The sequence below is a fragment of the Carassius gibelio genome, chromosome A4 (assembly GCF_023724105.1).
Source record: "Carassius gibelio isolate Cgi1373 ecotype wild population from Czech Republic chromosome A4, carGib1.2-hapl.c, whole genome shotgun sequence".
In the NCBI taxonomy this organism is placed as follows: Eukaryota; Metazoa; Chordata; class Actinopteri; order Cypriniformes; family Cyprinidae; genus Carassius; species Carassius gibelio.
The window spans coordinates 9868501-9884188 of NC_068374.1; the positions used below are offsets into that span (position 1 = coordinate 9868501).

Here is a 15688-nt window from a genome sequence, read left to right on the forward strand (position 1 = left end):
ATCCATGGCTGACTATCCATGATCCACAAATTTCCTGGAGCTCCAAGGAGCTTACTAAATGGTCGCCATACTGTAACAGCCATTGTCTTCAACTCCAATTACAATTTCCCTGTTTAATCACCAGTATTGAAAGCCCTGCATCTAATGAATCAGTTTTTATTCCCCCAGAGTATTCTGACTACAATGAGGTCTTCAGCAAAACCAAGGCCACCCAGTTACCTCCTCACCGCCCCTGGGACTGCGCAATCGAACTGTTACCGAACACTACACCTCCCAAGAGCAAGGTATATCCATTAACCATTCCGGAAACGCAGGCCATGGAAAAATACATTGAGGAGGCTCTAGCATCTGGTTTCATCCGTCCTTCCACGTCACCAGCAGCATCGGGTTTCTTTTTTGTTGAAAAAAAGGATGGAGGTCTACGTCCCTGCATAGATTACCGTGGTCTCAACACAGTGACTATCAAGAACAGGTATCCACTTCCATTAGTTCCTCCTGCATTAGAACAGTTACGTGAAGCCACTATTTTCACCAAATTGGATCTGTGCAGTGCCTATAATTTAATCAGAATCAGAGAAGGTGATGAGTGGAAGACCGCCTTTATCACCACTAGGGGGCACTATGAATACTCCGTTATGCCGTATGGCCTGGCCAATGCCCCGTCTGTTTTTCAATCATTCATTAATGAGATTTTTCGTGACCTTCTGAATCACTATGTTATTGCTTACATTGATGATATTCTGATCTATTCAAAGACACGTGAGCAACACATCAATCATGTAAGAAATGTTCTGTCCCGACTACTGGCTAACAATCTATATGTCAAGGCAGAGAAATGTGAGTTCCACGTCTCTAGTACCACCTTTCTTGGTTACAAGATAAGTCACAAAGGAGTAGAGATGGACACTGGAAAGGTTGAGGCAGTCACAGAGTGGCCACGTCCTACCACGCTTAAGGAGCTACAGAGATTCTTGGGATTTGCTAACTTTTATAGGAGGTTTATCCGTAACTACAGTTCCATTGCAGCCCCTCTAACCTCATTGCTTAAGGGCAAACCAAAGAAATTATCTTGGATTCAGTCTGCCCAAACAGCCTTTGAGACTCTGAAAACTAGTTTTACTACAGCTCCAATTTTGAAACATCCGGATCCTGACTTGCCATTCATTGTAGAAGTAGATGCCTCTGACTTCGGCATTGGAGCAGTTCTGTCGCAGAGACATGGGAACCCTGGAAAAGTATTTCCCTGTGCTTTTTTTTCCAGAAAGCTAACAACCGCAGAAAAGAACTATGATGTGGGTAATAAGGAACTGTTGTCAATTAAAGCAGCACTGGCAGAGTGGAGACACTGGTTGGAGGGAGCTCGCCATCCTTTCCAGGTTATTACGGACCACAAGAATTTAGAGTACATTAAGTGTGCTAAACGTCTCAACCCTAGACAAGCCCGTTGGTCATTATTTTTCACGAGGTTTCAGTTCACAGTCACTTACCGTCCAGGAAGCAAGAACGGCAAGGCTGATGCGCTTTCACGACAATTTGATTCAAATGAAACTTCTTGTTGCCAAGGTCCTATTCTACCTCCTTCAGTGATTGTGGCACCCATTCGCTGGGATATAATGGAGGAACTACAACGTGAAAGACAAACAGAAACCACGCCACCAGATTGTCCCCCTGACCGTCATTATGTCCCTGGGTCTCTCCGCCAATGAATTATACAATGGGTGCATACATCTTTAAGCTCCGGGCATCCTGGTATTCAACAGACAGTAGAAATGGTGCGTAACTCCTTTTGGTGGCCTAATCTAATTAATGATGTTTCTATGTATGTCAAGTCTTGCAGTGTGTGTGCTCAGTCCAAGACACCACGAGAATTACCAGCTGGTCTTCTTGAACCTCTACCAATTCCTCAACGCCCCTGGTCACACCTGGCTGTGGACTTCATCACAGATCTGCCCAGCTCCAATGGCTACACCACGATCCTGGTAATTATTGATCGTTTCTCTAACGATCCGTCTTATCCCACTAAAGGGCCTACCCACAGCTATGGAAACTGCACAAGCATTGTTTCACCATGTTTTCCGTGTTTATGGGATACCAGAGAATATAGTTTCGGATAGAGGTTTGCAATTTACGTCTCGTGTGTGGCAAGCTTTCTGCAAGCAACTGGACATTAATGTGAGCTTAACATCTGGCTATCACCCCCAGGCTAATGGACAGGTTGAGAGATTAAATCAGGAATTGGGATGTTATCTCAGATCTTATTGTAGTCGGGAACAACAACATTGGAGTGACTTTTTACCATATGCACAGAACTCACTCACTCATTCATCTACAGGACTCACCCCCTTCAAGTGTGTTCTAGGTTATCAGCCTCCTATGTTCCCTCGGTCTGGGGAACCTTCTGAAGTGCCTGCGGTGGACGATTGGGTCAGAAGAAGTGAACGTGTATGGGACAGTGCCCATGTGAGGCTGCAAAGGGCGATCAGAGCTCAGAGGATCAAAGCAGACCGCAGGAGGCGTCCCCATCCCAATTATCAGCCGGGTCAGAAGGTCTGGTTGTCGACTCGGGATCTACGGTTGCGGCTTCCCAGCAGGAAGCTCAGCCCACGGTATGTAGGCCCATTTCGTATATTACGGCAGATTAATCCAGTAACTTACAGGCTTGAGCTTCCTGCTCATTACCGTATCTCTCCTTCTTTTCATGTATCTCTGTTGAAACCGGTCCACCTTGCTTCCGGCCCCACTACTGAGGAGAGAGAACCTCCTCCACCACTGGACATTGATGGAGCTCCAGCGTACTTGGTAAAGGAGATTCTGGATTCTAGGCGTCATGGGGGCCGGTTGCAATACCTGGTGGACTGGGAAGGCTATGGTCCAGAGGAGAGATCATGGGTGGCTGCCAAGGACATTCTAGACCCATCGTTGACTCAGGAGTTCCACCAGGCAAACCCTACTCGTCCTGTACCCAGACCAAGGGGACGGCCTCGGAGAACACCTGGAGGTGTTCATAGAGGGAGGGATTCTGTAACATCTGCATCCACTATTCATTCATCCAACCGCCAGAGGGAGCCGTCTCCCGAAAACTGAATACTGTCGCTCCTTCTCTCATCACTTCCTGTCTACACCTGTTATAAGCCATGTTGTTTGTGCAATATGTTGCGAAGTATTGCCAGTTTATCCTGTCTCTACCAAGCGTTTCTCATAGTCACGGATTGTTTGCTTATATATGTCTTTTGCCTGCCCTTGACCTTGTCTTTTGGATTGCTGATTTGGATTTGTTTGCTATTTGGATTGACGCTATTATATACGACCCTTGGCTTGCTTACTGACCACGATATCTGCTCTCCATTTGCCTCTGTTTGTGCTGTTGTGCTTAATAAAGCTCTGCACATGGATTCCAACCCACAACCGAGTCAGTCTTCGTTACAGTAGCCATGTGTTCAGCCCAAGCATCCGTGAAAACATATTTGTTCCCCTTGCTGGGAGTGGTCCACTGATGAACGACTAAACTTTGAGTCTTCAAAGTGTTTCAAAGAGGAGTAAGGAGTTCTGACTGCTCTTTTCGAATATCATTCTTTCCCACATGGATGATGATTCGATTGGCAGTCTTGTACTTCATCAGAATGTTCTTAGGTTCCTTGTTCACATCAGAGGACTACATCATGTTGTTTTAGTCCTGCTACTAATGTTTCTAATAACAGAGTCAACCTCTATCAGAGTCCTGGGCTCGGCTGTGCTCTGAGCTAAATGCCGCTGTCTGCTCGTCCTTGAGCACCTGTTAGTAGCGATGTCAGCTGCTGGCTGATCAGATCCATGTTTAAACACATTGGGGGATTCCTCACCCACATTCGTTAATGCTTAAAATCTGTTCTCAAGATGTACAGGGGGAGTTAGAATACCGGTATTTACAAGCCTTGTCATAGTCGAATCTGGTGTAGAGGAAGCTATGGTAGCAATACGAGAAACTCGTGACAATCTGATATCTCGTGTTCCTTTGGGTCTCGCTCCCTGTTTGTGTCATCGATTTGTGTAGCAATCAGTTTCAGCTTGTTCCTCTACACTTGTTATAAACTGTTGAGATTCAGAAGATTCGTGGAACTCACCGGCTGTATGCTGAGAGGGTCCATGACTACGGTCTGCTGAGTGTTCCGTCTGTTTTGGAAGTCCAGCAAATAACTTTGTTTCAAGAATCACAATCCTTTGTAGAAGTTTGCAGCAGTTCATGCAACAAGTAGATCCAACAGGAGGCATTTTCTCTCTCTTCTGTTTGAATGTAGGCAGTTGTTATCCCGTCTCAGGAATGTAAGCTGCTAACAGTGGGAGGCAAAGTCTTCTTTTTGTAGAATTATTCCAGTCCCAATGTTTTTAGTTTTAGCGTTTGTGCCAAAAATCTGTTGTTTAAGCACTGTGCTGATCTGCTGAAGTAAAAAAATCTTAGAAAAATCAGAGAAATGTACAGAAATAAGAAGCAAAGCGCAGAGCAGGTAGCTAGAACATCCAAACGGTAGCAAAGCAAATTCAGAGCCAGATCCGTCATAATAATGAGTCATAAACACATCCACAGCTGTAAATCCCGGTTTAGTTAGGAAGGTAAGGGTCCACTGAACGACATCTCATGGAGCACGTTAAGTCCAATTTGATTACATGATAACAATCTGTTTGCGTGCAAATCAGCCCAAATCAGCTCGCTATTACTGTATGATCGCGGCTATCAAAGTGAACGCGTTTATATGAATAGAGAGAGAGAGTGGATTATTTACTTTATGGCGGATTTGTGTTATTACCATCTGTATAAGTGGCCATCAGCACATCAGCACTTATTTGCATCGTAATTCATTGTAAATGCTGCATTTCTAGCAATCTCATGATTTTCTGTAATTGGCAAACAAAGTTAAATCTTTTTTTTTATTTTTCTTATTATTCTTATTTTTCTTACTCAAATTATTCTTATTGTATTTTTTCAGTGCTCAAATAAATCATTTACATGATGTCTAAGTTTCTGTCTATGTTTTATAATGGAAAAAAAACTATGCAGTGGTATGTTTACTGACTAAATAGTTTGTAGAAGCCTTCAATACTGTTGGTAAATATATTTTTTATATTTGGGGGACGGGGGGTGTAGACATAGTCTCATAAAAATATTAGCAGGAGTCTCGTTTTTCATGATATCTTATTCAGATTTGAAATAGAAACTCATGAGACATGTGACGTTCAACCCATTACTGTTCTAGATTGCTCCAGGACTTATTTCATGTATTTTTATATCAAATAAAAAAATATTTAAGTGTGGTAAAAAAAAAATTCAAGGCACTTCAGTGTCTATAACTTTTAATATGTTTGAGCATTATCAAATCTGGTTGATAAAAAGTAAAGCCCCAAAGGGTCTTCTTTCCAAAGACACCAAAATTATGTTTGTAACACACTGAAGTAGGAAACTGTTACAATTATAAGTTAGGTAGAGCACTTTCAGCTGTGAGTCCCATAATAGGGGGTGCTGGCTAACAGGTTAAGCAACGTCATATGACCCCTTTAAGTAAGATGCAGAGATGAAGTAGTGCTGTAAGATAACAATTATTTGAATGCATGAATTATAGCATTAATTATAAATTAGTAACGAGAGAGAGAATGTGAATTGCACTCTGCAGTTTGACTACTTCAAAAGGGTATATTTGCAACAATAGCCAAATATACATTGTATGGGTCAAAATTATAGATTTTTTTTTTTTGCCAAAAAACATTAAGATATTAGGTAAAGGTCATGTTTCATTAAGATATTTTGTAAATTTCCTACTGTAAATATATTAAGACTTAATTTTTGATAAGTAATATGCATTGCTTAGAATTAATTTGGAAAAAACTTTTAAGACGATTTTGTCAATATTTGATTTTTTTTCAACCTTTAGATTCCTGATTTTCAAATAGTTTTATCTCGGACAAATATTGCCCTATCCTAACCAACCATACATCAATGGAAAGCTTATTTGTTCAGCTTGTTGTTGTTTATTTATTCAGCTTCAGATGTATAAATCTCAATTTTAAAAAAATGACCCTTATGACTGGTTTTGTGGTCAAGGGTCATACATAATGTAGCGATTCAGTACCAAAGCCATTATATTAGTACAAGTTAAAAGGCAGCATTGACAACAAGGTTCTGTCCTCCTGGATGTTTGGAGCAAAGAAACACTTGAATACTATCATATCTGAGAAAAAAAGAAAGTTGAATTAACTTTACAGATAATGTTTCCTTTTAACTTTGGCTGAAATGTGTTGTTAAAACTCATAACTGGCTAAAGCTCTTCCTCACCCCCTTCCCTGTTCACTTCATCTTCCAAATTTTCCAGTAGGTGAGACTCCTGTGTTTCACTGCTGCACAGAATGCTGGGGTCTGGGGTCTTATGAAGTTGTGATGTGAACAAGAAAGGGCCTGAGATCACTTCATTGCTGAAGAGGACCATGAAAAGGACCAGGTTCTCTTTTGAGTCCACTTAACTGTGAACACCATAAGATCACTTTTGGCTGGTTCACTTTAAGTAAAATGTGTTTGCTTCATTAAAAAAAAACTATATGTGAAAGCACCCATAGAGTCATTTTCAGCACATTAGGCAAACAATTAAGACTGTTAATCAGTACATATAAAAATATTAATATAAAATATTAAAATAATATTATTTGCAAATAGTTCAATGTAAAACAAATATGCATTTACAGTAAAATTACATTACTAATATTTTTGTCTTTCTTTTCTTTGCTTTCAATAAAAAAGTGCTTTTTATTATTTTCTTGAAATACATACAAATATAAAATAGTTTATATTTTAGAAAACCATGAATAACCTTAAAACTTATTGATGCTTCAGCAGATTTATATTCAATTCTCATTACAAATTTATTAACATTTTTGGAGCATTTTTAGTTTTCAGATCCATGTTATAAGTGACCCAAACTCACAGCACTGGTAGAGATGAGTTGATGTGGAACAGCATTTACTGCAAACTAAAGTTTCTTGAGACTTGAGTTTCATGTGTTTCAGTAAATAGTGTCACACTTGTTATATTATAGTACATTTCTATAATTACATCACAACCTTTCACTGCATAAAAAGAGTAAAATCCGGAAGAACATGGGAACGATAAACTTCCAGTGCTGTAGTCTTGGAGCAGGGGAGGGGGAAAAATAGCGCACAGCAAAAAAGAGTTCACAGCAAACTACACAATTCTAAAGATATTCAGACACAATTAAGCAACCTAGGAAAAATTATTCTGTAAAAAAAAAAAGAATTTTAACTATAAAAAAATACATTCCAAAAATTATCCATTGGCTGGTCATTTCTAAAATTTTCAATTGGCCAAACTGAATTTATGTGAATTTCAGTTTTATAAATTCATTCACATTTAATTAGACCAACTGAAAAATTTAGATGTGACCAATCACTATAAAATTTTGAGTTTTGAGGTCTGAAATTTGTACAATATAATAAATACACATTTGATTTAAGTAACTTTTAAAATTGCATTACATTATTTTTAATAACTACACTATTATATGCTGACATTATAGCTTAAGATGATTAAGAGATAATAAAATCTAGAAAAAAAAACAGCACTTCATAATATAAGACAATAGGTTTAAGGATATTTTACAAGTGTGCAAGGATAAACTGATAGACAAGTAAAAAATAAAACAATAGGAACAGTGTTCACGTAATGCCCTTCACTTATTCACTTTGGGATAGTGACGTAATGAGAATCTAACCAGTAAAATTAGTTTGCCTTTTAAAAGCGAAGCGAGGCCGGACTAGCATTGTGTGGACAGTACTATATACTTCTGCAAAACAAAGAGGATTTGATTATTTCACGGAAGAAGAAGAAAGCAACTTTCATAATGGCATGTAGATGAAATCAGATTTCTTCTACTCCACTGGGTAAAGTCGACCAACAGACAACAGCGAGTCCAGTCCAGTCAGCACAAATGACTTGATAAAGCAAATGATTAATGGATAGAATACATTAGCGTGGCAACTTCCAAACTGTATTCCATTTACAAGGCTCAACATCTCTACAGCATCTCGAGGTACAGTAAAAGAGACATAAAAAATGCTGCAGAGGATGGAGGAAGAACCCGCAATTAATCCAAAGAGGATTAAACAGGCACATAGTGTGACCATCGCAGTAAATTTAAAAATGTTAAAAACAGCTACTGCGTGCATGTGATAACTGCTCGTGTGTATCGTGCATTCCAATGATTGTTTGGTCTGATGAGTCTTACAAAACAAAATCTGTTCTTTCTTCACCGGCCCGTGACAGATAGATAGATTAGTTCCAAAGAAAGAATGATAGATTAACATGTTGTTAACATGACTAGCATGTTGCTAGTATATTTCTAGCATGATTAGCATTAGACTTACATGTTGCTAGCATGTTTCTAGCATGATTAGCATGTTGATAACATGTTTCTAACATGATTAGGATGTCGTTAGCATGTTTCTAGCATGATTAACATGTTGCTAGCATGTTTCTAGCATGTCGCTAGCTTGTTTCTAGCATGATTGGCATTTGACTAGCATGTTTCTAGCATGATTAGCATGTTGCTAGCATGTTTCTAGCATGACTAACATGCGACTAGCATGTCGCTAGCATGTCGCTAGCATGTTTCTAGCATTACTAGCATGCAACTAGGAAGTGTCTACCATGTCGCTAACATGTTTCTAGTATGACTAGCATGTTACTAGCATGATTAGCATGTTGTTACCATGTTTCTAGCATGACTAACATGCAACTAGCATGTTGCTAGCATATTTCTAGTATGACTAGCATGTTACTAGCATGATTAGCATGTGGCATGCATGTTTCTAACATAATTAGCATGTTGCTACCATGTTTCTAGCATGACTAACATGCAACTAGCATGTTGTTAGCATATTTCTAGTATGACTAGCATGCAACTAGCATGTCGTTAACATGTTTCTAACATGATTAGTAAGTGACTAGCATGTCATTAACATTTTTCTAACATGATTAGCATGTTGTTAACATGATTAACATGTTGCTAGCATTTTTCTAGCATGATTAGCATGCTGTTAGCTTATTAGCATGTTGTTATCATGTTTCTAGCATTATTAACATGTCGCTAGTATGATTAGCATGTTGCTAGCATGTCACTAGCATGATTAGCAAGTGACTAGCATGTCACTAGCATGTTTCTAGCATGACGAGCATGTTTCTAGCATGACTAGCATGCAAATAGCATGTTTGCTAGCATGTTTGTAGCATTATTAGCATGTGGCATGCATGTTTCTAACATAATTAGCATGTTGCTACCATGTTTCTAGCATGATTAACATGTCGCTAGTATGATTAACATGTTGCTAGCATGTCTCTAGCATGATTTGCATGTTGCTAGCATGCCGTTAGTATGTTTCTAGCATAATTAGCATGTTGTTAGCATGATTAGCATGTTTGTAGCATGGTTAGCATGTTGCTAACATGTCGCTAGTATGATTAGCATGTTTCTAGCATGATTAGAATGTTGCTAGCATGTTTCTAGTATATTTCTAACATGATAAGCATTCGACTAGCATGTTGCTAGCATGTTTCTAGCATGATTAGCATGTGACTAGCATGTTTCTAGCATGATTAGTATGTTGCTATCCTATCACAAAAGTGTGTCACGTCATCAACTGCTGTATTTAAATTTAAAATTGATGCATTTAACAGACGCTTTTATCCAAAGCGACTTACAGTGTATTCAGGCTATCAATTTTTACCTATCAATAAAATTTGATAAACCTATCAATAGAATTTAAATCTGCTTTCGAGCTTTGGCTTGCACAGAGCCAGATCAGACACTATGAGCGTCATATTATCATAAATATTCAGTGTTTTCAACCATATAATGTTTATTTTAGGTTTCAAACTTATAAATACATATAAGTAATAGCAAAACCATACGTTTACAATTTGTAAAATACCCACTGATGTCTGTGGAAATGGCAGTAATGATCCTTACAAATATAATCTGAAGACATGTTTTATTTATTATATATAGATTTTGTAGGTGACTGCAAGGTTTACTCTGCTCTTCTCCCAGCTCCGATTCAGCGCAAACTAACATGACAGCACCCATCACCCGGCATATATCAACTAACACAGTCAATATAAAAGTGTTTAAAGTACCAAATAGATTTACTTACACATATTTCAGAATCTAAATATCAGATATTTCATAATATAGTGAGCATGTTTGTGAATATTTTGAAAAAACAAACAAACAAGCAAAACGAAATAAAAGCAAACCATGTGTCATACAGATCTATTGTGGCTGCATTGTGTCACATGACGAGCATGACACATCACTATGAAAACAATAAGCGATACATTCTAAAATAACGGTCACCTAAAAAAACTCACTGGAGCATCTATGGCTGCTAGATAGTAGTGCTAGCTTGTTCAGTGCTGTCAGACGATATATACACTCACCTAAAAGATTATTAGGAACACCATACTAATACTGTGTTTGACCCCCTTTCGCCTTCATAACTGCCTTAATTCTACGTGGCATTGCTCCCGTTCCACCACATCCCAAAGATGCTCTATTGGGTTGAGATCTGGTGACTGTGGGGGCCATTTTAGTACAGTGAACTCATTGTCATGTTCAAGAAACCAATTTGAAATGATTCGACCTTTGTGACATGGTGCATTATCCTGCTGGAAGTAGCCATCAGAGGATGGGTACATGGTGGTCATAAAGGGATGGACATGGTCAGAAACAATGCTCAGGTAGGCCATGGCATTTAAATGATGCCCAATTGGCACTAAGGGGCCTAAAGTGTGCCAATAAAACATCCCCCACACCATTACACCACCACCACCAGCCTGCACAGTGGTAACAAGGCATGATGGATCCATGTTCTCATTCTGTTTACGCCAAACTCTGACTCTACCATCTGAATGTCTCAACAGAAATCGAGACTCATCAGACCAGGCAACATTTTTCCAGTCTTCAACTGTCCAATTTTGGTGAGCTCGTGCAAATTGTAGCCTCTTTTTCCTATTTGTAGTGGAGATGAGTGGTACCCGGTGGGGTCTTCTGCTGTTGTAGCCCATCCGCCTCAAGGTTGTGGCTTCACAAATGCTTTGCTGCATACCTCGGTTGTAACAAGTGGTTATTTCAGTCAAAGTTGCTCTTCTATCAGCTTGAATCAGTTGGCCCATTCTCCTCTGACCTCTAGCATCAACAAAGCATTTTTGCACACAGGACTGCTGCATACTGGATGTTTTTCCCTTTTCACACCTTTCTTTGTAAACCCTAGAAATGGTTGTGCATGAAAATCCGTAACTGAGCAGATTGTAAAATACTCAGACCGGCCCGTCTGGCACCAACAACCATGCCATGCTCAAAATTGCTTATATCACCTTTCTTTCCCATTCTGACATTCAGTTTGGAGTTCAGGAGATTTTCTTGACCAGGATCACACCCCTAAATGTAATGAAACAACTGCCATGTGATTGGTTGATTAGATAATTGCATTAATGAGAAATTGAACAGGTGTTCCTAAGAATCCTTTAGGTGAGTGTATATTAATATATTATATATTTAGAAATGCAACAGTTTTGCAGTTTGTTCAGTAATTGTTTCAGGCCGTTTCAATCTCAGTACAATCTACAAACATCCGAATAAATATGAAAAATAAATGCATGCAAATGTTGTTTTTGTTTTTATTTCTGGAATTCCATTGAGAGCCGATGCAACATTTGTTGCCAAAATTCAACAGCCTAAATGGTAGCATTTTGTTAATTATTTTATGATATGCCATTTACCTCAGTATCTCCAGCTGACAGTTTGGACTTTTGATTCCATCAGAAAGAAGCTTCACTCCTGAATCCTTCAGGTCATTGTTACTTAGGTCCAGCTCTCTCAGGACAGAGTGTGAGCATTGTAGAGCTGATGACAAACTCTCACAAGACTGAGAAGTGAGGTTACAGAGGGAGAATCTAAACAAGAATAACACAGTGATTGCATACAGAATAAATCTTAACAGAGTGATTTTTAAGTAATTATTTTGCATTGTTTTGCAAGTTAATCAACTATTTCAAATTCAAACCTCAATATCTCCAGCTTAGATTTTGGACTCTTCAGACTTTCGGAAAGCAGCTTCACTCCTGAATCATTCAGGTAATTGTTACTCAGGTCCAGCTCTCTCAGGACAGAGTGTGAGGATTGTAGAGCTGATGACAAACTCCCACAAGACTGAGCAGTGAGGTTACAGATGGAGAATCTAAACAAAAATAACACAGTATTTACATACAGAATAAATCGTAATAGTCTGACTTTTTTAGTAATGAATTCTTTTGCATTGTTTTTCTAGTTAATCAAGTATTTCAAATTCAAACCTCAATATCTCGAGTTTAGAGTTTGGACTCTTCAGACCTTCAGAAAGCAGTTTCACTCCAGAATCCTGCAGGTCATTGTTACTCAGGTCCAGCACATTTAGAAGGGAATTTGAGGATTGCAGAGCTGAAGACAAACTGTAACAGGACTGAGCTGTGAGATTACATCCACATAGCCTGTGTAAAGTACAAAACACACAGCTATATTAATGTGAATGTATTAGTTTATATAGTCTATAATCTGCAATGCATGTTTGTGCTAAATACAGTGTAATTAGACTTTATTGGTAGCACTTTTGAAACAAAACTACTGTAGTTCATTAGTAGTTTATAAACTGCAGCTAATACATATTAGACATATTATACATGTTAGACTATATACAAATAGTTAGTTCACCGAGCCATCACGAGAGAGTGCCAGAATTCAAATAAACTATCTTCCGCTTTTCTTTCACTTTTTTTGTGGATTGTCTCATTCTTTTTGTGGCACTGTATGCTACAAAACCATGCTGTTTTTTTAATACCAAGACGCAGTTTCTGCACGTAAGTTATACCATAACAGACACAAAAAATACTGTCCCTGAAGAACTGAAATGTAAACAAAGGAATCATCATCCATATTACGTTATTGCTTCGTTGGACTAAACATGCTCCATGAAATGTCGTTCAGTGGACCCTTACCTTTCTAACTAAACTGGGATTTACAGCTGTGGATGTGTTTATGACTCGTTCTTCATGTTTTGATGTGCACTGGTTACACAAATGTAGCAAATACATTCTTTATAAGCTTTTCATTGAAAAACAGCGATCTGTAGTCGATGCTTGAGGCTTAGATCTTTATAATGATATATAGTTTCTTAAGATTAAATTTGTCTCATTTCATTTGATCTATTCATAAATATTGACACGTGCGAACACGGGGAGTTGAGGACGCAGGCATCAGGATGCAGGCTAACAGGTTAACCCTATAATGTGCATTGTAACCGCACAGTTGACCCTAATTGTGATCAAATTACTGTAATTATAACTTGCCAAACCTAATTTTTGGCCGTTTGTCCTTAAACCTTTCATTGAATAGAGTGTGTAAGGGTGGCACTGCAGCAAAAATATATCGTTGCTGAAAAGCCATGACAAAACCGGAATGTATTGATGTGATGCCTCTCTTCAAACATTAACCAATGCTTTGTTGCATATCACAGAACATCATATAAATAATTTATTCTATTATATTTAAATCATATATATATATATATATATATATATATATATATATATATATATATATATATATATATATATATATATTCATGGGTATTGTTATCATATTCTACTGTCTGTAGTTTTTTTATACAAAAGAAGAAAAAAAAATCAGTTGCACAAATAAAAAATTCCATTAATGCATCATAATTTTTAGTTCATGCCGAGTTGCCCTAAATGGGCAACTCATCCAGCTGGTTGACTTGTGTATCTGCTTAGTGAATGGGTAGTCTGATTAAAAAATAAACTGAAAAGTTGCTCAGCGTGGTGTCAGGAACACGATTTTTGACAATAAATAATTTTTTGCAAATGTAGTTCTTAGTGTGACTGTTAAAGGGTTAGCAACTTATTGACGATAAATAGTACTCACTTTAGACTAGATCATGAAAAATCTGAAAATATCAAGTGCTTTAAACCAACATTTATTGGATATTAATTTGCATTCATTTTCAGTTTTTATACTGTACAAAAAGTATACTCTGTCTTCTAACTCTTATCTCTAATCCTAACTGATGTGTGTGTATATGTTTCATATTTAGAAGGAGTTACACCGCACTCACGATCACCAAGGTGCCAGACAAACAAGACTGAAAATCTCAAAAAATAAACTGTCAGCACACTTGAAACCTTAAAGCAAATTTAATCACCAAGCTTTTGGTCACACGACCATCCTCAGGGCATACAGACAATAAATGTAGCAATCAATTTAACTGTGTTCAAACACATCAGGACGATCAACAGTGATTACCACACCTGTGAAAGCCAGGTAGGAGAGTTGTAGTCCAATGGTGGGAGTTGTAGTTTTTCTTTAACCTACCCAACATACTGAGTTATCTAGGTAATTTACACCTTTACCCCCCATAGTGAAGATCCCCACTACAAGAAACAAACATAAATACAAATATACAACCCAGCATCCCAGTGCCCTAAAAACGGCCTGCCTAAGAGTCAATTCTGTAGACTTGTAGGATTTGTCATTCAATTGAGTAGTTTAAGGAGAATGCTATAGATATGAAGCAAAGATTTCTAGCCAGGGGTTATCCCACTAAAAGTATTGAAGAGGCATATAATATTGCCTTTTCTACACCACGGCCACACCTTTTGAAAAAGTGTTAAAAAGGATAAAAAGTTTTCTGTCTCCTGCATAACTACTTTTACTCCAAGATCCATTAACACACGCACAATTGTACAGTTTTTAAATGTAATTAATTATTCTACCAAAGGGCTCATCACAATGTTTACTAGCAAGCCTTTCATGCCACTCAATTACAGGTGATCAGATAGCAAACGTCCATCCGGATCTGCTCCATATATGTTCTCCAGGCTCTCTGTTGGGTGTGTGCACCTTTATGTATGGGGGTCTACATGCCACCTGCTGTGGTTAACAGTATGATGCTCATACCCTAGAACCGACAGTATGTGGTGGGCACTCCACTCGTCACTATTGACAGAGGACTCAGATCTTACATGATGGGCAACAATATGCCTAACACTTCCATATCCTTTATTTCTGACACTCAGCATCCAAAATACCCACTTCTTTCTCTTCCATCCTCCAGTCATTCTTCCTCTCCCAAACAGCCAGATAAAAAAAAAGAAATACTCATCGGTAACACTTCACAACAAGGTTCCATTAGTTAATGTTAGCAAATGTATTAACTAACATGATCAAACAATGAACAATACATATCTTACACTATTTATTCATTTTTGTTAATGAAATGACAATGAACTACTGTATTTTTGTTAATTCACAGTGCATTAACTAATTTTAAAGGGATAATCCACCCCAAAATGTTTTTTTTTTCATTAATCACTTAACCCCATGTCATTCCAAACCTGTAAAAGCTTCATTCATGCTTGGAACACAATTTAAGATATTTTGGATGAAAACCGGAAGGCTTGTGACCGTCGCATAGACTGCCAAGTACATAACACTGTCAAGGTCCAGGTAAGTATGAAAGACATCGTCAGAATAGTCCATCTGCCATCAGTGGTTCAACCATAACGTTATGAAGTGACGAGAATGCTTTTTGTAAGTGAAGAAAC

General features: G+C 38.2%; 1 protein-coding gene across 1 annotated transcript in view; it reads right to left on the reverse strand.

Moving 5' to 3' along the window:
• LOC127969012 (NACHT, LRR and PYD domains-containing protein 3-like) overlaps nt 1-15688 on the reverse strand; it is a 163943-nt gene that overhangs the window by 55745 nt on the left and 92510 nt on the right. The window contains exons 6-8 of the mRNA XM_052570568.1: nt 12386-12559; nt 12097-12270; nt 11813-11986 (exon numbers count right to left, since the gene is read on the reverse strand). Of these exons, the coding sequence (XP_052426528.1) occupies nt 11813-11986; nt 12097-12270; nt 12386-12559 (522 nt within the window). The remainder of the gene's footprint in view (nt 1-11812; nt 11987-12096; nt 12271-12385; nt 12560-15688) is intronic.